General features: G+C 46.1%; 1 protein-coding gene across 1 annotated transcript in view; it reads right to left on the bottom strand.

Moving 5' to 3' along the window:
* Nucleotides 1-27,362, bottom strand: part of EDC4 (enhancer of mRNA decapping 4) — a 1,195,039-nt gene that overhangs the window by 563,922 nt on the left and 603,755 nt on the right. Inside the window, 1 exon segment of the mRNA XM_030203662.1 lies at nucleotides 22,402-22,490. Coding sequence (XP_030059522.1) covers nucleotides 22,402-22,490 — 89 coding nt within the window.

Genomic DNA, 27,362 nt, shown 5'->3' on the forward strand with positions numbered 1-27,362 from the left:
GAACTGTTCAGAGTCAGTCTATTTTTTTTTTTTTTTACATTTGTACCCCACGCTTTCCCACTCATGGCAGGCTCTATGCGGCAGGCAATGGAGGGTTAAGTGACTTGCCCAGAGTCACAAGGAGCTGCCTGTGCCAGGAATCGAACTCAGTTCCTTAGTTCCCCAGGAACGAAGTCCACCACCCTAACCACTAGGCCACTCCTCCACTCCAATGTGCCAACATTGTCCAGTTCAGCATACTATTAGTAGCCAAGTTCATACAAAGTTAATTATGTTCAGTGGAAAAGAAATCTGTTGGCTCAGTGTGTTTGCTGTGTAGATGGGTCTCAGGATGAGAAGCCTCAGGGGAGAAAAATTCCAAAGTGCAAGCTGAACAGCAGTTTGTAAAGGCATCTAATCATGCACTATGACATATACACACACACACATATATATATATAGCGAATGCTACATACCTGTAGAAGATATTCTCCGAGGACAGCAGACTGATTGTTCTCACTGATGGGTTGACGTCCTCGGCAGCCCCTCCATCGGAAAGTTTACTAGCAAAGGCCTTTGCTAGTCCTCGCGTGCCCATGCGCACCGCGCATGCGCGGCCGTCTTCCCGCCCGAAACCGGCTCGAGCCGGCCAGTCCAGTATGTAGCAAAACAATACACTTCAAGGGAAGACTCAACTCCAAAGGGGAGGCGGGCGGGTTTGTGAGAACAATCAGCCTGCTGTCCTCGGAGAATACCTTCTACAGGTATGTAGCATTCGCTTTCTCCGAGGACAAGCAGGCTGCTTGTTCTCACTGATGGGGTATCCCTAGCCCCCAGGCTCACTCAAAACAACAACCATGGTCAATTGGGCCTCGCAACGGCGAGGACATAACTGAGATTGACCTAAAAAATTTACCAACTAACTGAGAGTGCAGCCTGGAACAGAACAAACAGGGCCCTCGGGGGGTGGAGTTGGATCCTAAAGCCCAAACAGGTTCTGAAGAACTGACTGCCCGAACCGACTATCGCGTCGGGTATCCTGCTACAGGCAGTAATGAGATGTGAATGTGTGGACAGATGACCACGTCGCAGCTTTGCAAATTTCTTCAATGGAGGCTGACTTCAAGTGGGCTACCGATGCAGCCATGGCTCTAACATTATGAGCCGTGACATGACCCTCAAGAGCCAGCCCCGCCTGGGCGTAAGTGAAGGAAATGCAATCTGCTAGCCAATTGGATATGGTGCGTTTCCCTACAGCCACTCCCCTCCTATTGGGATCAAAAGAAACAAACAATTGGGCGGACTGTCTGTGGGGCTGTGTCCGCTCCAGGTAGAAGGCCAATGCTCTCTTGCAGTCCAATGTGTGCAGCTGACGTTCAGCAGGGCAGGAATGAGGACGGGGAAAGAATGTTGGCAAGACAATTGACTGGTTCAGATGGAACTCCGACACGACCTTTGGCAAGAACTTAGGGTGAGTGCGGAGGACTACTCTGTTATGATGAAATTTGGTGTAAGGGGCCTGGGCTACCAGGGCCTGAAGCTCACTGACTCTACGAGCTGAAGTAACTGCCACCAAGAAAATGACCTTCCAGGTCAAGTACTTCAGATGGCAGGAATTCAGTGGCTCAAAGGAGGTTTCATCAGCTGGGTGAGAACGACATTGAGATCCCATGACACTGTAGGAGGCTTGACAGGGGGGCTTTGACAAAAGCAAACCTCTCATGAAGCGAACAACTAAAGGCTGTCCTGAGATCGGCTTACCTCCACACGGTAATGGTATGCACTGATTGCACTAAGGTGAACTCTTACAGAGTTGGTCTTGAGGCCAGACTCAGACAAGTGCAGAAGGTATTCAAGCAGGGTCTGTGTAGGACAAGAGCGAGGATCTAGGGCCTTGCTGTCACACCAGACGGCAAACCTCCTCCAATGGAAGAAGTAACTTCTCTTAGTGGAGTCTTTCCTGGAAGCAAGCAAGATGCGGGAGACACCCTCTGACAGACCCAAAGAGGCAAAGTCTACACTCTCAACATCCAGGCCGTGAGAGCCAGAGACTGGAGGTTGGGATGCAGAAGCGCCCCCTCGTCCTGTGTGATGAGGGTCGGAAAACACTCCAATCTCCACGGTTCTTCGGAGGATAACTCCAGAAGAAGGGGGAACCAGATCTGATGCGGCCAAAAAGGAGCAATCAGAATCATGGTGCCTCGGTCTTGCTTGAGTTTCAACAAAGTCTTCCCCACCAGAGGGATGGGAGGATAAGCATACAGCAGGCCCTCCCCCCAATCCAGGAGGAAGGCATCCGATGCTAGTCTGCCGGAGGCCTGAAGCCTGGAACAGAACTGAGGGACTTTGTGGTTCGCTCGAGATGCGAAGAGATCCACCAAGGGGGTGCCCCACGCTTGGAAGATCTGTCGCACTACCCTGGAACTGAGCGACCACTCGTGAGGTTGCATAATCCTGCTCAACCTGTCGGCCAGACTGTTGTTTACGCCTGCCAGATATGTGGCTTGGAGCACCATTGCCGAGACGGCGAGCCCAGAGCCACATGCTGACGGCTTCCTGACACAGGGGGCGAGATCCGGTGCCCCCCTGCTTGTTGACATAGTACATGGCAACCTGGTTGTCTGTCTGAATTTGGATAATTTGGTGGGACAGCCGATCTCTGAAAGCCTTCAGAGCGTTCCAGATCGCTCGCAACTCCAGAAGATTGATCTGTAGATCGCGTTCTTGGAGGGACCAACTTCCTTGGGTGTGAAGCCCATCGACATGAGCTCCCCATCCCAGGAGAGACGCATCCGTGGTCAGCACTTTTTGCGGCTGAGGAATTTGGAAGGGACGTCCCAGAGTCAAATTGGAGCAAATCGTCCACCAATACAGGGATTTGAGAAAACTCGTGGACAGGTGGATCACGTCCTCTAGTCCCCCAGCGGCCTGATACCACTGGGAGGCTAGGGTCCATTGAGCAGATCGCATGTGAAGGCGGGCCATGGGAGTCACATGAACTGTGGAGGCCATGTGGCCCAGCAATCTCAACATCTGCCGAGCTGTGATCTGCTGGGACGCACGCACCCGCGAGACGAGGGACAACAAGTTGTTGGCTCTCGCCTCTGGGAGATAGGCGCGAGCAGTCCGAGAATCCAGCAGGGCTCCTATGAATTCGAGTTTCTGCACTGGGAGAAGATGGGACTTTGGGTAATTTATCACAAACCCCAGTAGCTCCAGGAGGCGAATAGTCATCTGCATGGACTGCAGGGCTCCTGCCTCGGATGTGTTCTTCACCAGCCAATCGTCGAGATATGGGAACACGTGCACCCCTAGCCTGCGAAGTGCCGCTGCTACCACAGCTAGGCACTTCGTGAACACCCTGGGAGCAGAGGCGAGCCCAAAGGGTAGCACACAGTACTGGAAGTGGCGTGTGCCCAACTGAAATCGCAGATACTGTCTGTGAGCTGGCAGTATCGGGATGTGTGTGTAGGCATCCTTCAAGTCCAGAGAGCATAGTCAATCGTTTTGCTGAATCATGGGGAGAAGGGTGCCCAGGGAAAGCATCCTAAACTTTTCTTTTACGAGATATTTGTTCAGGGCCCTTAGGTCTAGGATGGGACGCATCCCCCCTGTTTTCTTTTCCACAAGGAAGTACCTGGAATAGAATCCCAGCCCTTCTTGCCCAGATGGCACGGGCTCGACCGAATTGGCGCTGAGAAGGGCGGAGAGTTCCTCTGCAAGTACCTGCTTGTGCTGGAAGCTATAAGACTGAGGTCCCGGTGGACAATTTGGAGGTTTTGAGGCCAAATTGAGGGTGTATCCTTGCCGGACTATTTGCAGAACCCACTGATCGGAGGTTATGAGAGGCCACCTTTGGTGAAAAGCTTTCAACCTCCCCCCGACCGGCAGGTCGCCCGGCACTGACACTTGGATGTCGGCTATGCTCTGCTGGAGCCAGTCAAAAGCTCGCCCCTTGCTTTTGCTGGGGAGCCGCGGGGCCTTGCTGAGGCGCACGCTGCTGACGAGAGCGAGCGCGCTGGGGCTTAGCCTGGGCCGCAGGCTGTCGGGAAGGAGGATTGTACCTACGCTTACCAGAAGCATAGGGACCAGTCTTCCTTCCCACGAAAAATCTTCTACCTGTAGAGGTAGAGGCTGAAGGCTGCCGGCGGGAGAACTTGTCGAATGCGGTGTCCCACTGGTGGAGAGACTCTACCACCTACTCGACTTTTTCTCCAAAAATGTTGTCCGCACGGCAAGGCGAGTCCGCAATCCGCTGCTGGAGTCTATTCTCCAGGTCGGCGGCACGCAGCCATGAGAGCCTGCGCATCACCACACCTTGAGCAGCGGCCCTGGACGCAACATCAAAAGTGTCATAAACTCCTCTGGCCAGGAATTTTCTGCACGCCTTCAGCTGCCTGACCACCCCCTGAAAAGGCTTGGCTTGCTCAGGGGGAAGAGCATCAACCAAGCCCGCCAACTGCCGCACATTGTTCCGCATGTGTATGCTCGTGTAGAGCTGGTAAGACTGGATCTTGGCCACGAGCATAGAAGAATGGTAGGCCTTCCTCCCAAAGGAGTCTAAGGTTCTAGGGTCTTTGCCTGGGGGCGCCGAAGCATGCTCCCTAGAACTCTTAGCCTTCTTTAGGGCCAAATCCACAACTCCAGAGTCATGAGGCAACTGGGTGCGCATCAGCTCTGGGTCCCCATGGATCCGGTACTGGGACTCGATCTTCTTGGGAATGTGGGGATTACTTAGTGGCTTGGTCCAGTTCGCAAGCAATGTCTTTTTCAGGACATGGTGCAAGGGAACAGTGGACGCTTCCTTAGGTGGAGGATAGTCCAGGAGCTCAAACATTTCAGCCCTGGGCTCGTCCTCCACAACCACCGGGAAGGGGATGGCCGTAGACATCTCCCGGACAAAGGAAGCAAAAGACAGACTCTCGGGAGGAGAAAGCTGTCTTTCAGGAGAGGGAGTAGGATCAGAAGGAAGACCCTCAGACTCCTCGTCAGAGAAATATCTGGGGTCTTCCTCTTCCTCCCACGAGGCCTCACCCTCGGTGTCAGACACAAGTTCACGGACCTGTGTCTGCAACCTCGCCCTGCTCGACTCGGTGGAACCCCGTCCACGGTGGGGGCGTCGAGAGGTAGACTCCCTCGCCCGCATCGGCGAAGCTCCCTCCGCCGACTTAGTCGGGGAGCCTTCCTGGGAGGTGGCCGCGGTCGGCACCGCACGCGGTACCGACGTCGGGGACCTCAACCTGGGCGATGGGCCAGCCGGCGCCACGCTCGACGGTACCGGAGGCGCAAGCACCGCCGGTACCGGAGGGGTAGGGCGCAACAGCTCTCCCAGAATCTCTGGGAGAACGGCCCGGAGGCTCTCGTTTAGAGCGGCTGCAGAGAAAGGCTGAGAGGTCGATGCAGGCGTCGACGCCAGAACCTGTTCCGGGCGAGGAGGCTGTTCCGGGCTGTCCAGAGTGGAGCGCATCGACACCTCCTGAACAGAGGGTGAGCGGTCCTCTCGGTGCCGATGCCTGCTGGGTGCCGAATCCCTCGGCGACCCAGAGCTCTCGGTGCCGACGCAGGGAGGAGACCGGTGTCGATGCTTCTTCGACTTCTTCCGAAGCATGTCACCGGAGCTCCCCGGCACCGACGAGGAGGACGTAGAATCCATCCGTCGCTTCCTCGGGGCCGAGACCGAAGAGGGTCGATCCCGGGGGGGCTGTACCGCAGGAGCCCTCAGGGTAGGAGACCCACCCGAAGGCTCACCGCCACCAGCAGGGGAATGGACAGCCCTCACCTGCACTCCTGACGATGCACCTCCGTCCGACGACATCAGCATACGAAGTCTCGGTACCACCGACGTCGATACAGTCGCCCGATGCCTCGGCGCCGATGCAGAGGTCCGATGCCTCGATGCAGTCGATGGAGCGGCAGCCAAGGAAGATGGTCCGGACGCTGACGACGTCGATGCACTCGATGCCTCCGGTGCCGATGCCGACGAAGAGCCCGAGAACAAAACGTTCCACTGGGCTAATCTCGCTACCTGAGTCCGCCTTTGTAACAGGGAACACAGACTGCAGTTCTGAGGGCGGTGCTGGGCCCCTAGACACTGAAGACACGCAGAGTGCCTATCAGTGAGCGAGATTACCCGGGCGCACTGGGTGCACTTCTTGAAGCCGCTGGAAGGCTTCGATGTCATGGGCGGAAAAATCACGCCGGCGAAATCAAAAGCCGAAATGGCGAAAATTGAAGCACCAAAATTTAGAGGGAGAAAAATCTCGACCGAGGCCAAAAGAGGCCTACCCCGACAACGAAAGAAAACTTACGGGGCAAAAACTAAGAAATACAGGAAGGGCAGAAAACCCGAAAGGGTCTTCCGGAATACTACCGGAGCGCTTCCCGAACTTTTCTCAAGGAAGAAAAGGACAAAAACACGTCGAAAAGGACGCGCGAGGTCGACTCTCTGGGGCACGAACGGCGTAACACGACCGTACCGAGTGCGGACTAAAGAAGACTGGCCGGCTCGAGCCGGTTTCGGGCGGGAAGACGGCCGCGCATGGGCGCGCGAGGACTAGCAAAGGCCTTTGCTAGTAAACTTTCCGATGGAGGGGGCTGCCGAGGACGTCAACCCATCAGTGAGAACAAGCAGCCTGCTTGTCCTCGGAGAAATATATATATATATATATATATATATATATATATATATATATATATAAGGCTATGAACATGGCATTTGATTCGCGCTATAAAGGTTTGTTGTTTAATGGGGGTATTATGGTTTAATAGGAACTATGACATGAGGGGTGAAGGAGAGAGAGAGACTAAAGCACTGCCCGACCCCCACTCGTCCTCTGCACTCCCCTCTCCCTGCACACCCCCATCCCACCCACAATCCCCAAATTGCAGGGCGGGGAGAGAGTCTGTTAAAAATTTACCAGCACACCACTGAGCTGAGCCATGGCACAAGCCACCCTCAGCACCGCCTCAGGGGAGTCCCATTGTGCAGAAATAAGGACTTTCATTGTGGCATGAACATGGTAAGTCCTGTGATGCCGCTTGAGTCCCTGAGATCATGGGGTGAGAGGTAGACTCTGAGAAAAGGGGCTCCGGAGAAAATAAATATTAAGGACCACCAACGCCTTGGCAATCAGCGGCAACTCCTTGAACAGCCAGGCCGCACTGGGATCATCTCCCTCCTCAGGAGAACTTCCCCTTGCTCTACTGGGTCACAGAGCAAGAGGTAAAAAGGCCTCCGAGGGAAAAGTCAGACCCTGATAGCAGAGACCCCTCATATAACCTCATCTATCTTCCTCTGTACATTCAAACGTGCCTGTTTAGAATGTTGGAAAGAAAGTGCCCCCTTGGGGGGGGGGGGGGAGGAGGCAGATGTCTCTTCATCAAATAAGCTTGGTGCATCAGCTTGGTGCAATGCTCAACTGAACCTGAGGAATAGGCCAGGAGCTAGCACCAATCCAGAGCAGCACAAGTCTACCCACCTGCTAGGTACATAAGTACCGTCATACTGGGAAAAGACCAAGGGTTGATCAAGCCCAGCATCCTGTCTCCGACAGCGGCCAATCCAGGCTTCAAGAACCTGGCAATCCCCCCCCCCCCCCCCCCCCCCCCCCCCCCCCCAATTTTTTTTTTTATAATGTTCAATGGACTTTTCCCTCGGGAATCTGTCCAAACCCCCTTTAAATTCTGTAAGGCCAGCTGCTGTCACTACATTCTCCGGCATCGAGTTCCAGAGTCTAACTACATACTGAGTAAAGAAAAACTTTCTCCTATTTGTTTTAAATCTACCATATTCTAGCTTCATCTTGTGTCCCCTGGTTTTGTTGTTGTTTGAAAGTGTAAACAAACGCTTCACATCTGTCCGCTCTAATCCGCTCATTATCTTGTAGACTTCTATCATATCACCCCTCAGCTGCCTTTTCTCGAAGCTGAAGCGCCCTAACCTTCTCAGCGTTTCCTCATAGGGAAGTCATTCCACTCCCTTTATCATTTCCGTCGCCCTTCTCTGCACTTTCTCTAATTCCTTTATATCTTTTTTGAGATGCGGCGACCAGAATTGGACACAATACTCGAGGTGCGGTCGCACCATGGAGCGAAACAACGGCATTATAACATCCTCATGTTTGTTTTCCATTCCTTTCCTAATAATACTCAACGTTCTGTGCGCTTTCTTAGCCGCCGCAGAACACTGAGCAGAAGTTTTAACGTCTTATCAACGATGACTCCCAGATCCCTTTCTAGGTCCGTGACTCCTAACGCAGAACCTTGCATGACATAGCTGTAATTCGGGTTCCTCTTACCTACATGCATCACTTTGCACTTGTCAACACTGAACTTCATCTGCCACTTGGACGCCCAATCCCCCAGTCTCGCGAGGTCCTCCTGTAATCTATCATACTCCTCCTGCGACTTGACGACCCTGAATAACTTTGTGTCATCTGCGAATTTAATTACCTCACTAGTTACTCCCATCTCTAGGTCATTTATAAATATGATAAAAAGCAGCGGTCCCAGCACAGACCCCTGCGGGTAGGTAGAGAGACAAGTCTCTGGACTAATCTATGGGATGACATGGACGTAATAAATTTCTCATACTTAAGCAATGGCCAGGAAAAACCTAAGCCAATATTTTTGGTCTTGCAATTTCTTCCTGTTCTGTTAGAGGCTTCAGCTCAATTTGAACCAACATGACCACATGAACCTCCACGTACAATATGAACATGTATTTCCTTTCTTTTATAGCCTCCAAAAAAATTTACTTGTGGAGGGAATTCTATACAAAAAAAAAAGCAGAACTTTTAATGTTGAATTACCCCCTTCAAAAAGTCCTGAGATGTCCCTGTGAAATATAGGGCACCCCTCCCCCCACTTTCTTCCTTTTCAGTCTAGACACATTCCAGCTTAGCTTGAAATTCTCCCTGGTCTTTATCTTTCCTCCTCTCAGCTTCAACCTTCAGTTTTCTCTGCTCTTCTCCTCCAGAGTGGAAACCTTCTGGCTTCTTCCTCTCCCCCCACCCAACTTCTCTCAATCCCTCTTTCTCTGATACCCCCTTCACACACAAATATCCATAGCTCTCTCTCAAATCTCCCCGTCCTTTGCACCTCCCCCTCCTCCCACATACACTCATAGCGCTCTCTCAGACCCAGCGTGGCAAACATACTCCCACCCCCATAGCTCTCTTACAGGCCCCTAAGGTACTCATTCAAGCCCCTCCCAATCATTTTTTCAACCCCCACCCCCTCTACAGACACACATATAAACACACAATAGCTCTCTCTCAGCTCTCCGCATACCTACTGCACCCCCCCCATAACCATTTCTCCTAAAACCTACTGTAATATTTTCCTAGTTCTCTGCCCACATCCCACTGCACAAATTCTGAGCTTGGACTCTCCTCCCCAAAAAGACCCAGCTCCCTCTTCCCCTGCAGAACACACCTCCCAGTCTTTCTCATCTCTCCCCCATTCACATACTTCAAAGTTAGGCCTCTTTTTCTCATAGGAACAAACTCCTCCACTCTGCATTAACCCCCTAGGCACAGCCCCATCAAGGCACACATTCTTCCTGCTCTCTCCCCTCCCCCCCAAGGCACTTAAGCAATTCTAAAAAGGTCACCGAAATTTAGGCACCAAATGATGTACGCTAAGCACAAATTCTCTAATTGCAGCTGTGCAAACAACTGTCGTCACAGAATACTAGCCTAAGTATACTTTTACATGCCTAACTTTAGGCACAAGCATTTACGTCAGCTCAATGGCTGTCGTAAATGCTTGCACCTAACTATTGGCAATTAGACACTAACGCTATTATTCTATAATCTGGGCATGTAACTGCCTGACACACCCATGACCCGTGTCCTTGCCAGATCCATGTCCTCCCTTGAAGTTGCATACTTTGAAATTTGAACACACAACTTACAGAATAGCGACTAAGGGCAGTTATACGCATAACTGTTCATTTAACACCAATAAGCAGCTCATTATAAAATTAAGGTACATGCACAACACTTATTCTATAACTGGCTGTCAACCTAGCTCCTCACAGCCCATATGGCCAGTTGGATTTTCAGGATACCTGCAATTAACATGGTACAATCATTAGTACTCAGTCATCTAGACTACTGCAACTCACTCTACGCTGGCTGCAAAGAGCAAATACTCAAAAAACTCCAAACAGCCCAGAACACGGCAGCCAGACTCATATTCGGAAAATCAAAATACGAAAGTGCAAAACCCCTACAAGAGAAGCTGCACTGGCTCCCACTCAAAGAACGCATCACGTTCAAAGTATGTACCCTAGTTCACAAAGTCATCTATGGCGATGCCCCAGCCTACTACATGTCAGACCTGATAGACCTTCCACCCAGGAATGCTAAAAAATAATCTCGGACATTCCTTAATCTCCATTTCCCCAATTGCAAAGGTCTAAAATACAAATTAATGCACGCATCAACCTTTTCCTATATGTGCACGCATTTCTGGAACGCGTTGCCACGCAACCTAAAAGCGATCTATGAACTGACCAACTTCCGAAGACAACTGAAGACCCATCTCTTTGACAAGATATACCACAGAGATCAACACATATGAAGCACCCCACATATATCCAGAAATGTTTAATAATGCCTTCTGTTATATTACTATCATGTATTCTATTACTATGCAACCCAAAATCCTTCTGTAAAACCAAATATCTATTCTCTTCTTACTTCCACTATCCATGATGTATTGTAAGCCACATTGAGCCTGCAAAGAGGTGGGAAAATGTGGGATACAAATGCAATAAATAAATAAATAAATAAATGAGAAATATTTGCATGCAATGGAGCAAGGGTATAGTAATACACCTCAAGCATATTCATTGTAGATATCCTGAAAATGAGATTGGCCAAACAGTCCCTGAAGACTGGGCTGAAAACCACTGCTCTATAACTAGCAAGTGCAAATTTGTATTCTAGTCGCAAATTTGGGCACGAAACTGTCTAGAAATAGAGAGTCTTCAAGTTCCAGTTCTCCCGCCCCCAAGTACAACACCCTCTTGCACATCCAAGAAACTTAACCCACCTTTCCCTCCCCTTCTCCTGCAACACACACCCTTCTGCAGGGTCCCCACCATGGACTGTTTCTTGCATTTTGCTATCCCTCAGAGCATAATCTATAAAACACAGGAGGAAGAGGAGAACTTTGCATGTCAAGCCATGTCTTTCTCTCCCACTACTCCCAGGATACTGAGGTGCAGATGCACAAAAGTTCACGTAAAGCACTGCTTGCTATTTAGCAAGCAATGCTCAAAAATAAAAAAATTTAAAAAATCGCATGCAAATAAGCTGCACAGACTTTTAACATGCAACTCGGGCTAGGGCATGCAAATAGCAGTCAATTGGTAAGCATGGCTGTTATGCGCATGCCCTGAACAGCTTTCATATACTCAACAAGTTTAGCCATAGGGAGAGGTCTGTAGTGCAGCAAAGACCGAAGACTGATAGAACAGTCTGTCATACAGAGAAGCCAGTAGAACAACTTGTCACATTTGATTGAAGCAGTACTAGTGACTCACCCCTCAACCCCGGTTCCAAATTTCATCACAGACATCTTGATTATTAGAGAAGAAATAAGCAGGAGGAAAGGAATTCTTTAGCTTGGCAGGCAAAAGTTTATTTTCATTGGCTTCCTCTTCTCCTTCCCAAACCCCACCCTCCCAGTGTGGTCAGCAGGACTCCTGTCTTACTGCTTCTGTAGTTTCTGCAGACTTCTGTGCTACTGGAAAAGTAGCACAAAGGAAACCAGCTTTTCTTTTTTCAAACTTTTTTTAATCCAAGCCATCTCCCCAGATTTATTTTGGTCTCAGCTGCAACTGTGCACAGCCAGGAGCCACCACTGGCTAGGCTCCAGACCTCCCATAAAATTTATCCCTCAAGACATAGGCGGTCCCATCTTTGCATCGCACTACACATCCCTCAGAATGCACATTTAAATACTGCATGCATTTGCATGCGATTCCCATTGGATGCCACCTCATACAGAAAAGAACTCCTCTGTGCATCGCCTGCTGAATACCATGGTCTCTACACTGGCTAGAGTAGGTCAAAAACACACGATGTTGGCCCAGTAAGTTTTGTGCATCAGGTCCTGAGGGAATTCAAAGAAATCCTGCAGGACCTCTTAAGGGTTTATTTAATAGATCTTTAGAGACAGGAGAGGTTCCACTGAATTGGAGACACTCAGATGTGGTCCTTCTTCACAAAAGCAGGTATAGGGAATTGGTAAACTTCAGGATGGCAAGCCTCACTTCTGTAGTAGGAAAAATAATGGAGCCGCTGCTGAAGGAAAAGATAGTTAACTTTCTAGAATACAACAGTTGCAGGATCCAAGGCAATATGGCTTTACCAAAGGAAAATCCTGCCAAACAAATCTGACTGATTTCGTTGACAGAGTGACCAAAGAACTGGATAAAGGACATGTCCTAAATATAATCTCCTTGGATTTCTGCAAGACCTTTGATATGATTCCTCACAGAAGACGAATAAGCTGAAAGGGCTGAACTTAGGACCCAAAGTGATAAACTGGTTGAACAACAGGCAACAGAGGGTTATGGTAAATGGAATTTGCTCACAGGAAAGGAAGGTGAGTACTACAGTGCCTCAGGGTCGGTACTGGGGCCAATTCTGTTTAATATATTTGTCAGAGACATTGCTGAAGGGTTAGAAGGAAAAGTTTGCCTTTTTGCAGATGACACAAAGATAGCCAGGACACTGGATACTCTGGAGGAAGACGAAACTATGAGAAGAAACCTCCAAAAAATTAGAAGAATGGTCAAAGGTCTGGCAATTAAAATTGAATCACTCAAAAAGAAAAATATGGGAAAAATATATAATAATAGTTCACTTTGCCACATAAACTATAAAATGATTCCATCTTAAGTAAATCACTCACTTATTTAAAATCATATAAAAATATAATGCATAATGTGCTCAGACCCACTAATCTTCCAAAGCAAAGAGAGGTTAGAACACACCATCACTGCACATTGTTGTCTAATCAAAGTTCTTATCATATGGTTAGTCTTATATAGTTCTTAATTTACAAATCAGAAATTTATACTTATCTTCTCCTGATGTTGATTCAATCTCCAGATAAGCTCGTACCATATGATTAGATGGTAGGAAACCGCAAACAGTTCACACAAGGTTCCCAGAAACAATTTAACTAAAGAACAACATTTAGCTCTAGAGCAACGCAAGAATAGTAAGATCTTACGGGCTGATGATCAGAAGCAAATGAAGGCGCTTGAGGCTATTAGCGCCATACTAGCGCCTGTGTTTGCTACCGCCTCATGATAAGAGCCCCTGAGCACACGAAACAACACGCTCGCAGGCTCTGAACATGACTAGCATGCAAACGTATGCAAAACAGGGTTCTTAGCGCAAGTAGCATGCAAATGCATGCTAAACATATTTCTCACCAATAATGTGAGCAGTCCGCGGCAAACTCAAGGCCAGCTCAGAGCTGGCATTAGGGTTTGCAGACCACTGGGGAAGAATGGTGAGCCATGTCCAGCACGCATTTGCATGTTAGCAGACCCCCCCATTCCCCACCCCCACCCAGCAACATGGAAGCTGGAGGTCTGGTGGACCTCCAGTTCACCCAACCCTCCCAGACACAAGTTCGGTTTGGGGGGAGGGGGGGGCTGAAGATCCAGTGGGTCTCCAGGCCTGCTAACCCCCCTAGCATCCCCCCCCCCCAAAAAAAAAGCCCTGGTGGCCCAATGACCACAAATCAAGCCCCCCCCCCCAACCTGGTGGTCTAGCGGTCCTCTTCTACCCACCCACCCCCAAATACCTTTGTTGAAGGAGGGAGGTAAGTACTGGGACTGGTGCTATTTAACATATTTATAAACGATATGGAAATCGGAATGATGAGCGAGGTGATTCAATTTGTAGAGGACACAAAATTATTCAAGGTTGTTAAAACACATGCAAACTGTGAAATAATGCAGGAAGACCTTAGGATCTTTCCTGTCTGGCGGGGGCTCTTGTTGGCTCTCTGGAGTCACACTTTTTTCTCGGTCTCCGCCTGCTGGGGGGCGTGCGCAGCCCGTCGGTCGCATTCTGGGCCGGTCCGGAGGGAGTAAAGGAAAGCAAATTAGCAGATATGGCCTAATTTATCCATACCTTACATCGCATTGGACATTATATATTCCTTTATTTCCTTGTCCCTTTTTGTACCTGTTTACTCTAACCTTACCTAACCCTTATTTTAAATTGTATTTAACATCTACCGGACTTGGCGTTCACCTTTATGGTATTATGTAAGCCACATTGAGCCTGCTAACGGGTGGGAAAATGTGGGATATAAATGTTACAAATAAATAAATTGGAAGACTGGGCATACAAATGGCAGATGAAATTTAATGTGGACAAATGCAAGGTGATGCACATTGGAAAGAATTAACCGAATCACTATTACTTGATGCCAGGGTCCACACTCAAGAAAAAGATCTAGGTGTCAATGTAGATAATACACTGAAATCTTCTGCTCAGTATGTGGCGGTGACCAAAAAAGCAAACAGAATACAAGGACTTATGGTGAATAAGACCAAAAATACTATAATGCCTCTGTATTGCTCCATGGTGCATCCACACCTTAAGTATTGCGTTCAGTTCTGGTCACCATATCTCAAAAAAGATGTAGCGGAATTAAAAAAGGGTCAAAGAAGAGCAACCAAAATGATAAAGGGGATAGAACTCCTCTCGTATGAGGAAAGGCTAAAGAAGTTAGGGATCTTCATCTTGGAAAAGAGACGGATGAGGGAAGATATGATTGAGGTCTGCAAAATCATGAGTGGTGTAGAACGAGTAGAAGTGAATTGATTTTTTACTCGTTCCAAAAGTATAAAGACAAGGGGACACTCAAGGAAGTTACACGGAAATACTTTTAAAACAAATAGGAAGAAATATTTTTCACTCAACAAATAAGCTCTGGAACACTTTGCCGGAGGATGTGGTAACAGCAGTTAGTGTATCTAGGTTTAAAACAAAGATTTGGACAAGTTCCTGCAGGAAAAATCCATAGTCTCTATTGAGACAGACATGGGGAAGCAACTGCTTGCCCTGGGATTGGTAGCATGGAATGTTGTCACGATGTGGGTTTCTGCCAGGTACTTGTGACCTGGCTTGGCCACTGTTGGCAACAGGACACTGGGCTAGATGGAACATTGATCTGACCCAGTATGGCTACTCTTTTTTTCACAGATTTGTGGTTTGTTGCTAGGGGGTCACTTCTGCTTCTTTTGTGTGAGAAGAATTTGTACAACGTTTAAATCATAGTGATCCAGATATTGCATTTACACTGCAGATTAATTTCCTGGATATCTCCATTACTCTGGATAGTTGTCACTTTTATACTTCAGTGTACAGAAAACAGACTGATCAGAATTCCCTTTTGCATTATCATAGTTACCACCCCAAGAGTTTAACAGATAGCATACCAGTAGGGCAATTTCTACATTTAAAAATGCTGTGTTCTAATACTAGTGATTTTAGGAAGCATGCTATTCAAATGACAGATCATTTTAGACGTCGTCAATACCCACAGAAAGTAATCTCTAAAGCACTAGGTATGCTCAAAGAGTGGTTGCTGAATAGTTCTAAAACGGAATCTGAACATTCATTAGTACGTGATTTCCCTTATTCACCTCAAGCAATCACTTTATGAAAGGCTATTATAAAATATTGGGATGTAGTGAAAATTCATCCAGTGTTCCAACACCAAAATTTGCTCATAGATGGGGTAAAAATTTGCTCAACTACTTTGTGTAGTAGTGCATAATAAGGGTGCTGCACAAGGTGTCAAGGGACATTTTATGTGCAATAGCTGTATTTATTGTAAGTATGTTTTGAGAACTAATACAGTAGTTAATCGCTACTCAAAAAATCTTTCATCTTAATAGTTACACAGATTGCAATTCCAAAAGAGTAGTGTAGTCATAGTTTGCCCCTGCCGAATGTGGTATATAGGACAGACATCAAGGCAGAGTAAGGATAGGATAGAGGAGCATTTAAGTAACATTCGGTTGCAGAAACAAGAGGCGCTTTTAGTAGCCCACTGGATGACATTACATCACTCCTTAGAAGTCCTACATTTTGTAGTTCTAATACAGGTCCAGTCCTCTAAGAATAGTAATGTTTCTAGAATTTTATTGCGATTGGAACAGAAAATGATTTATTCTTGGAGAGCAGTTCATCCACTAGGATTGAATAAGGAATTAGAATGAGGTGCAGCAACCCCCCTTTTTTTGGGGGGGGGGGGGAGGCTGTAGTTTACAGATACGCATGCGTTGTTTTGGCTCTTTTTAACAGCGCGTGTGTTGGCATTTTTCAATGTTCTAAGAAAGTCAGGAGACCTCGGCTGGAATCTCGCCTGTTCCTGCTATCAAGAAGTGAGATTGAACTAATTTTGATATTTGTATGATGAATCCAGTGCAGAAGGAATGGATCCTCAGAAGCTTAGCCGAAATTGGGTGGTGGAGCTGGTTGGGGGAAGAGGGGTTGGTGGTGGGGAGGCAAAGATAGTGGTGGGCAGACTTATATGGTCTGTGCCAGATCTGGTGGTGGGAGGCGGGGAATAGTGCTGGGCAAACTTATATGGTCTGTGCCCTGAAAAAGACAGGTACAAATCAAGGTAAGTTTATCTTGTTGGACAGACTGGATGGACCGTGCGGGTCTTTTTCCGCCGTCATCTACTATGTTACTATGTTACTATTACATTTGATTTTTTAAGATATATGTAGTGTAGTTTCGAAGTGTGATCTTTTTGTGCAGGGTTACAGCTCCTGAAGACACCAATGGCGAAACAAAGAACTATGTCAAGCTGGCTGGAGTAACCTTATTTGAACCAGCGAAGAAACTCCATTGAATATTCCGTTGAGAAAGTTTGAAGATTTCACTGGATCACAAATGAGTAATGCATAATTTGCTTTGAATGGACAATTTATTTTGAGTGTTATATTTTTTGCAAAAATTTTATATCATATGGTTCTTCCTTCCTGGCAATAGTGAGGGTTCTATTGAAGAGACTAATTTTGAAAACATTTTTTCTATGCATTGGACATATTTTTTGATGGACTTCAAATTTTAATGTGGACTCTTTTTGTGGTTTCCTACCATCTAATTAGATGATACAAGCTTATCTGAAGATTGAAACAATATCGGGAGTATAAGTTTCTTATTTGCAAACTAAGAACTACATAATAAGAACCATATAATAAGAACACTGATTAGACAACAATGTGCAATGATGGTTGGTTCTAACCTCTCCTTTGCTTTGGAAGGTTGGTGGTCTGAGCACATTACACATTATATTTTTATATGATTTTAAATAAGTGAGTGAGATGGAATAAAGTTCTCATATTTTTATAGTTAAAATTAAATCCAAGAAGTACAGAGTGGTGTACTCGGGGTGCAGAAATTTAAAAGAGATGTACGAGATAGGAGAGAGATTGAGAAGCACAGCTCAGAAGAGAGACTTTGGGGTAATGGGGAATTTACTACCAAGCCACCTCCTCCTCTTCACCCCCTAACCCACTCCCTCAAACAACCAACCCAGGCCTCCATCTCCTGTTTTCCTGATATTACCGAGGAAACCGCCCACCTTCTCTCCTCCTCGAAGTGCACCACCTGTCCCTCTGATCCCATCCCCACCAACTTACTAAACATCATCTCTCCTACTGTCACCCCCCCATCTGTCATATCCTCAATCTCTCTCTCTACACTGCAACCGTCCCCGACACCTTCAAACATGCTGTAGTCACACCACTCCTCAAAAAACCATCACTAGACCCTACCTGTCCTTCCAACTACCGGCCCATCTCCTTCCTTCTCTTCCTCTCCAAGATACTTGAACGCGCCGTCCACAGCTGTTGCCTTGATTTTCTCTCCTCTCATGTCATCCTCGATCCGCTTCAATCCGGTTTTCACCCTCTACACTCGACAGAAACAGCACTCACTAAAGTCTGTAATGACCAGTTCATTGCAAAATCCAAAGGTCACTACTCCATCCTCATCCTCCTCGACCTGTCCGCCGCTTTTGACACTGTCAATCACAATTTACTCCTTACCACACTATCCTCATTTGGATTCCAGGGCTCTGTCCTCTCCTGGTTCTCCTCTTATCTCTCCCACCGTACCTTCAGAGTTCACTCTCATGGATCTTCCTCTACCTCCATCCCTCTCTCTGTTGGAGCTCCTCAAGGGTCTGTCCTTGGACCCCTTCTCTTCTCTATCTACACCTCTTCCCTGGGTTCACTGATCTCATCTCATGGTTTCCAATATCATCTCTATGCTGATGACACCCAGCTCTCTCTCTCCACACCAGACATCACTGCGGAAACCCAGGCCAAAGTATCGGCCTGCTTATCTGACATTGCTGCCTGGATGTCCAACCGCCACCTGAAACTGAACATGGCCAAGACCGAGCTCATTGTCTTTCCACCCAAACCCACTTCTCCTCTCCCTCCACTCTCTATCTCAGTCGATAACACCCTATTCCTCCCTGTCTCATCTGCCCGCAACCTCGGAGTCATCTTCGACGCCTCCCTCTCCTTCTCTGCGCATATCCAACAGACAGCCAAGACCTGCCACTTCTTTCTTTATAACATCAGCAAAATTCGCCCCTTCCTCTCTGAGCACACCACCCGAACTCTCATCCACTACCTCATTACCTCTCGCCTTGACTACTGTAACCTACTCCTCACTGGCCTCCCACTTAGCCATCTATCCCCCCCTTCAATCCGTTCAGAACTCTGCTGCACGTCTTATCTTCCGTCTGGACCGTTATACTCTTATCACCCCTCTCCTCAAATCACTTCACTGGCTTCCGATCAGGTACCGCATACAGTTCAAGCTTCTCCTACTAACCTACAAATGCACTCAATCTGCAGCCCCATATTACCTCTCTACCCTCATCTCCCCTTACATTCCTATCGAAACCTCCGCTCACAGGACAAATCCCTCCTCTCGGTACCCTTCTCCACCACCGCCAACTCCAGGCTCCACCCTTTCTGCCTCGCCTCTCCCTATGCTTGGAATAAACTCCCTGAGCCCATACGCCAAGCCCCCTCCCTACCCATCTTCAAATCCCTACTTAAAACCCACCTCTTCAATGTCGCATTTGGCACCTAACCATTATACCTCTATTCAAGAAATCTAGACTGCCCCAACTTGACATTTCGTCCTTTAGATTGTAAGCTCCTTTGAGCAGGGACTATCCTTATTTGTAAAACTGTACAGCGCTGCGTAACCCTAGTAGTGCTTTAGAAATGTTAAGTAGTAGTAGTAGTGATGATCTCAAGGTGACAAAGCAATGTGACAAGGTGGTGGCCAAGGCCAGAAGGATGCAAGATTGCATAGAGAGGGGTATAACCAGCAGAAGAAAGGAGGTGATGCCTCTGTACAAGTTGTTAGTGAGGCCCCACTTGGAGTATTGTGTTCAGTTTTAGAGGCCACATCTTGCTAAGGACATAAAAAGTCTTGAAGTGGTTCAGAGAAAAGTGACGAAAATGGTATAGGTTTTGCGCCACAAGACATATGGGAGACTTGATGACCTGAAGATGTACACCCTGGAGGAAAGGATAGACAGGGGTGAAAGGATACAGACATTCAAGTATATGAAAGGTATTAATACAAACAAACCTTTTCCAGAGAAGGGAATGTGGTAGAACTAGAGGACATCAAACATATAAACAGCAAGTGACCGTACTCACTTGCAAATGCGCAGTACAGTCTTCCCTCTCTGTCCCGCCCTCGCGTCAATACGTCATGACGTCAGAGGGCGGAACAGAGAGGGAAACGGAGTCGAATTGTCGGACGACGACGCTGCTGCCTGGAAAGGAACATCACGCAAAACAACCTCCACCCTCCTCCCCCCACCCCCCGTCGCCGCTCCCGGCCCCCTGCACTGACTTGACAGCGCCTCTCACCTCGTGTGGAAGTGCTGCAGGCAGCAGCAGAGCGATCTGCTGCTGCCTTTAGCACTTTCACACGGAGGTGAGAGACGCTGTCAGGTCAGTGCAGGGGTCCCGGCACGGAGGGGGGAGGGAGAAGCGGCAATGAGAGTAGCTGGACATGGGGGGAGAGGCCATGGCTGCTGGATGGGGTGAGAGCAGGGCACAGAGGAGGGTTGTTGGACATGGGGGGAGGGGGGAGGCCAAGGGAAAGAGGAGGGTCACTGGATAAGGGGGGGGGGGGGGGGGAGAAAATCGGTGGATGGGATGAGGCCAGGGGAGAGAGGAGGGCTGCAATACTCGCCCGTTTTTACGGGCTTAACGGCTAGTGAATTTATATTACAGAGGGGCCAACTCAGGAACAAGATCAGAAGTAATTTTTCACAGAAAGGGAAGTAGATGCCTGGAATGCCCTCTTGCGGAAGGTGATGGAGATGAAAACAGTAATGGAATTAAAAAATGCATGGAATAAACACAAAGGAATCCTGTATGGAAAGCATGGAACCAAACAAGCTTAGCGGTGATTAGATGGCAACACCAGTAAATGAGAAGCAAAGCAAGTGCTGGGTAGAATTCAACAATCTGTGCCCTGATCATGGATGGGCAGATTCAGCTGCAGTAGTTGGAGAACAAGGCCAGTGCCTGACAGACTTCTATGATCTGTGCCCTAAATGTGGCTGGACAGAACTTCTACAGTCTGTGCCCTGAAATTGGCAAGGACAAATCACAGTGTAAAATCAGAGTTCTTGATGTGCTAAACTGTGTTGTTAAGTAGAGCCTTGTATATGCCTATGTTTAAGCAGAGATTTAAAACCGTGTAACATATATATTTATTACAGAATAGAGCAAAGTATGGTGAAGCTTGGATACTATTTTTAACATGTCTGTATTAATGTTTTTTATGATTTAATTATCTATGTTATTATTGTAAGCCGCCAAGAACATTTTGGATCGTGCAGGTTAGTAAGTGATGTATAAATAAAATAAATAAATCAAGTATACATACATAGTATCACATCATATCTTGTACTAGGAGTTTATCTTGTTGGACAAACTGGATGGATCGTACAGGTCTTTATCTGCCGTCATCTAGTACACTACTATGATTGTTACTGTGGGCTGAATACAGTATTTGAACTGTGTGGGATATGATAGAACCCCATAGGTCAAATACTGAGGTGTTTAATTCTTATTAGGAGACACTGGATGAAGACTAAGAGGGGCAATCATTATGTTATGTTTGTTATGTTATCCTCTCTCACTGGAGTTTTACTTTTTTCTTGATTGGAATGCATGTATATCTTTCCTATTTTACTTTGAGTTCTTTTCTTTTACGGATTTTATATTGTAACTCGCTTAGATTTAGCAAGCCTAAATTTGCTGATTAATCAAATGTTTAAAATAGTCAGCCCCGCGCAGTAGAAGGACATGGCCTGATATCCAACCACTTTCCCCCTCACCAACTTGTGCTGCAGTTGGGGGGGGGGGGAGGGGAGGAGGTACAGAAATAGGATAAATAGAGAAAAAAGAGCAAAGCATAGGTGTGCCACAGGGTGAGGGAGGAAACTATATAAAGTCACCAGCTGCCTCCTGGTGTCTCTGTGCAGAATTCAGCACACATTCTGCAATGTGAAGTGGAGTACAATGCCCCCAAGGGAAAAAAACAAAAAAACACTTAACATGGTCATAGCAACTAATGTCTTTACCCAGGGCCACAAACTGGGGCTCCTTCTAGAATCATGCAGTCTTAAGGCTCTAAATCCAGCAATGAGTTGTTGCTACTGCATACTGCATGCATTCCTTCTCTTGCCCTAAGGTTTCTAATTAATACCTCCACAGCATTCCCAATCAATCTAGGGAGAAGATGACCCGGCTCAGAAACTGAACCCAGGTCCTCCAGTTTTAGTGTGGATATAGTCACTATGGTACTTTCTAATGATACAATGAGCTCAACTTTTAAACATTTGGTTTCTTGCCCAGCAACAAACAAGTTTTGCTATCTGCTCTTCAATCCTTACAGCCACAATCTCTAGGGAATAATATTCTCAGCATGACTTCAGGTACTACTAGGAAATTACTGAAAATCTTTTATTTAAAAACTTTTTAAAGACATGATTATTTACAGTGAATTGTACTATTTTTTTCCAGGATCTGTTTTAGCCCCTTACATTTTATTTGTTACATTTGTATCCCATATTTTCCCACCTATTTGTAGGCTCATCATTTGTAATCCACTCTAGACCTTTGATAAGATGCGGAAAATAAGTACACTATATTATATTGTGCTGTACTATAATGGGTGATAACATAGCTGACATGATGAAAAGAATTCTAGCTGAAAATTAATATAGTGAATGCCTATTAAAAAAAATTTTTAGATAGGCAGAAATTACTCTTGGATCCTTTTCAAAATGCTCTGGGTTTACCTTGATATGATGGTATCATTGATTGAAGTGCTGCTCAGTGCAGTCACTGCTGTAAGCGTGCTAACACTGCTCCCAGGTGATGCAGCCATCTGTCACAAATGGAAATAAAAAACAAATAAAATCTATCTTGCTTATATTTATAAACTAAAGTACTCAAGTTCTCACCGATCTATAATAAAGGCTAAAGAAACCAACATATTCATCTGATAAAAGGGTTAAGGAAGGGAAAAAGTACCAAAAGAGAAATGTAAACAGAAGACTGGCCACAGAAAGTCCAACATAAGTCTAGAGCTCAACTTTTGAGTGAAGGGTCTAGAATTAAGTTCTAACAATTTTAGACACCAGGGCAATGGAGGTGTTCTGCTCTAGACCCTCTCTTCCAAGCAGGCTGAAAGAAGAAGGAGGGGAGGGGATACGCCAGACCTGAAGCAGAGCAGAGAACAGTCATTCTACTTCCTAATTCAGCCCCTGCTCTTCTATTGCTCCCGCCTCGGACTCAACTACTCCCTCCACCAACTCCACAGTTCCACTTCCTTTTTTGTCTATAAATTGCTTCATTTTACATTTAAACACTTTGGGACTGATGCACAAAAGTCCCCTTACCGAGGTGGAAATAGCGAGCAATGCTCAAAAAAAAAAAAAAAAAAAATGCAAAATGAGCTGCATGGACTTTTACTGTGCTAGGGCCAGTTCATGCACATAGCAATCAATCAGTAAGCATGTCTGCAATACGCATGCCCAAAATAGCTAAGACACCTACTGACAAAACGTTTCTTGCTCGCAATGTGGACTCTTGATTTTACTAAGATTTGTAATTAAGATTGCTATGACTTTTCAGTCCCAGACAACCAAGAAGTTCCTCTTCTCTCTCCTTCCGCTTCTCAGCTGGTTGTCGTTGATACAAAGGAAAACCCTCCTCTTGCTGCTGTTCCTGAAGAATTCATTGAAGCCCCTGAGGAAGCAGTAGCCGTAGATGCCCCAAAAGATAAAAAGAGAAACCGGTGGCCATGTCCAGCCCAGGGCAGCACAAGCTCTTTACTGCAGGCAGCCAGAGGTAGACCCCCTCCTAACCCTGCCTATCACTGGCTGCACAACATTCTGTGGGAGAAGAGAGGCGGAGGAACTCTTTCTTTCTGCAGCACTGATTGGGCGGACATTTGTGAAATAGAAAGTGGTCAGGATTTTCATCTGTTTCTGCCTGCAGAGCAGGAGTAGGATGCAAGAAGTTTTGTGGATGGCTTTTGAGGATGGTGGTGGGTGGTGCTATTTGCTGTCAGAAGTCTCATCAGGGGCCGGCGCCTGAAGTATCTTTTTCTTGCAGGTAAAGCTTTTTTCTGACGATGTGTAATATGAGAGGGAAAAGAAAGGTTTGGTAGGGACATTGCCTCCTCAGGCTCGTTACCCTCTTATTTCTCAATGGAATGATGCAAATCAAGTGCAAACAAACACAGCCAGCAGAGGGCAACTGGGATCTGTTAATGAAAGGTCGACTGACAGCTAAAGAAAGAAAACGAAAGTTCAAGAAAGATCCTGGTTGTACCGACCAATGGGGGTAGGGGAGAGCTTCGTCAGAAGCATAGGAGCCAACTTTCAAAAATTATTGGGGGTGCTAAACCCAACGGAAAATGCCTCTCTCTGAACACAGCCAAGGAGTTTGTTCAATATTGGGGGTGCTCAAGCACCCATATCAAACACAGAGTCGGCTCCTATTGTCAGAAGGGAGGGCTATATAACTCTTAACACCTAGCAAGGGAAAGGGGCGGGGGAGTTTACTCAGCTCATGGAAGTGGAGGAGTCCCCTGTGACAGAGAAAGAAAGTGAAGAGCTCATGGAATGTGAGAACTCAATTCTTATTCTCCCTGAGGCAGATAAGAAGATGGAAGTAGCAATGAACACTTAAGCAGCCTCTGGAGAAGTGAAAAGTTGATCAAGCAATTGTTACCTTGTGAGTCAAGAGACTTTTGATTTTAGCTTTTATACTAGCCGAATTGGGGAAGGTTGCATAATGGAGTTCAAGACTGCTTCATTATGAGTGATTGTGGATGAGGGATCTGCTAGCTGTTTGAGCCCTAGGTTTGTGTGAAGGGACAAACATTGTTTATCAAGGAGATAGTCTTTTTTTTTCTTTGAAGGCAGAGAGTTTTCCAAGCACCTATGTTTTTCTTCTTTCTGGCTGAAAATAGATTGTTTGAAAAAGCAAAGTATTAAGAAGATTCTCCTCAGTGCTAAAAACTGTATCCTAAATAGTAGTCAAGATAAACTGGGTTATAAGCAAGAAAAAAAGCAGGACTTGATTATAAAATAACTCATTTGCATAAAGTTCTCACGATTCTAGTTGAAACATTTATTTTTCCTTTTTCTTTAGAGACAATATGGGAAAAGGGACACAAACTATGATTCAATAGCAAGGATGATATTGGCCTCTCACCTATATATATGCTTAATCCTTACAAGCAGTTACGTGAAAGATAGTTTTGTTTTTTTCTGTTTCACCTTGAATAAAAAATGAGCCCAAAAGACTAACTCTGAGGAGAAGCAGTGGGCTTATCTTATGAACTTTCCTACTTTCTTGTTTGTTATGAAGTTCTTGCTCCACCTTCCAACAGGAGATGCTAGAAGTCATCACAATACACAGACATTAGCTCTTAAACCAACCCTCCAAAGAAGGAGATGGAGCTGTGATTGGGGGACAAGGGTAAAGCAACAGAGGATCCTGGAGTGGCTGAGCTCTGGAATGCCTGAAGAACTGCAAAAGATAGACAGCTCCAGACCTGTTAAAATTTCCACATGCTTAACAGCTCGTGTAAATTGATTAGCATAGGATTCCCATTGTCTGCTGCCCCTCATGGTAAAAAGCCCACAGAGCTCCTCTGTGCATCTCCCACTGAATAATGTGATTGCTAAACTGGCTAGAACTGGTCTAAAAATGCATGCTGCTATCCTAGTAGGCTTTGTGCATTGAGCCCTGAAGAGGTACATTTTCAGAAGGGTAGAAGCTTCAAAAGCCACATAGATAATAAGCACTTTAAAAAAAAATACTTATAAGGTTGGTGGCAATGCATTAGCATATCAATCTGCTAGATGACTAAAAGCAAAATCAGAAGTTCTCCAAAACAACACGGGATCAGCCCTCACAGTTGGGTGATGTCATCCAATGGCACCCAGACCACAGCAATGTATACAAGTTACTAGAGCTTTCAAGGCAACTCAACTAAGCATGTGCAAGATGAGCTGTGGCAGGGCTGTCATAAAGGGCAACTTAGTTCTATTTTAGCTAAGGAGTCAATTCCTTGAGGTGGAGGAAAACCTCTAGTTTTCCTCAGAGAATATTCTTACAGGTAACTGATTTCTCCGAAGACAAGAATGATATGAATCCTCACAATTAAGAATCTTTATCTACAGACTGCCTTTAAACAAAAAAGGGAACAATTACAAACATAACAATGCAAATGCACAAACATGTTTTTGTTGGTAAAAGGCCATTTAACCAATATTCTATTTTTTTTTATTTATCAAATTTTCAAATAGAATCAAGCATATAACTTGTACAGAAAAGTATAGTCTAGCTCAACATTACCGTTACAATAATGAAAAATTAAAAAAAGGAAAGAAAAATCTTTTTTAGCCACACATTCCTCAAGTCCACAAAAATAGATCCAAGATGTTAAACAATGGAAATTCAAATTATGAGACACATTTCAGGAATTTGCTTCGACTGACAAACCTAAAGGTACCGACTACTTATTGATAAAGAGAGCTATATATTGAGACCCCCAATACTTTTTTAGCTGTTAAAAAAGCTGTAAGTTGGGATGGATCAAAAAACACATACTTAATTGACTGGTATTTACATTACCTATAAGTGCATTCACTCTGCAGCTCCTCAGTACCTCTCCACTCTCATCTCTCCCTACATTCCTCCCCAGGAACTTCATTCACTGGGTAAATCTCTCTTTTCTGCACCCTTCTCCTCCACTGCTAACTCCAGACGCCGTTCCTTTTATCTTGCTGCACCATATGCCTGGATAGACTTCCTGAGCCAGTATGTCAAGCTCCATCTCTGGTTGTCTTCAAATCTAAGCTAAAAGCCCACCTTTTTGATGCTGCTTTTAACTCCTAACCCTTATTCACTTGTTCAGAACCCTTATTTTATCATCCTCACTTTAATATTCCCTTATCTCTTGTTTGTCCTGTTTGTCCTAATTAGATTGTAAGCACTGTCGAGCAGGGACTATCTCTTCATGTTCAAGTGTAAAGCGCTGTGTACGTCTAGTAGCGCTTTAGAAATAAGTAGTACATAAGTACATAAGTAATGCCACACTGGGAAAAGACCAAGGATCCATCGAGCCCAGCATCCTGTCCACGACAGCGGCCAATCCAGGCCAAGGGCACCTGGCAAGCTTCCCAAATGTACAAACATTCTATACATGTTATTCCTGGAATTGTGGATTTTTCCCAAGTCCATTTATTAGCGGTTTATGGACTTGTCCTTTAGGAAACCGTCTAACCCTTTTTTAAACTCTGCCAAGCTAACTGCCTTCACCACGCTCTCCGGCAACGAATTCCAAAGTTTAATTACACGTTGGGTGAAGAAAAATGTTCTCCGATTTGTTTTAAATTTACTACACTGTAGCTTCATCGCATGCCCCCTAGTCCTAGTATTTTTGGAAAGCGTGAACAGACGCTTCACATCCACTCATTATTTTATATACCTCTATCATGTCTCCCCTCAGCTGTCTCTTCTTCAAGCTGAAAAGCCCTAGCCTCCTTAGTCTTTCTTCATAGGGAAGTCGTCCCATCCCCGCTATCATTTTAGTCGCCCTTCGCTGCACCTTTTCCAATTCCACTATATCTTTCTTGAGATGCGGCGACCGGCATTATAACATCCTCACGCCTGTTTTCCATACCTTTCCTAATAATACCCAACATTCTATTCACTTTCCGAGCCGCAGCAGCACACT

This window comes from Microcaecilia unicolor, chromosome 5, assembly GCF_901765095.1.
Source record: "Microcaecilia unicolor chromosome 5, aMicUni1.1, whole genome shotgun sequence".
NCBI classification, from domain to species: Eukaryota; Metazoa; Chordata; class Amphibia; order Gymnophiona; family Siphonopidae; genus Microcaecilia; species Microcaecilia unicolor.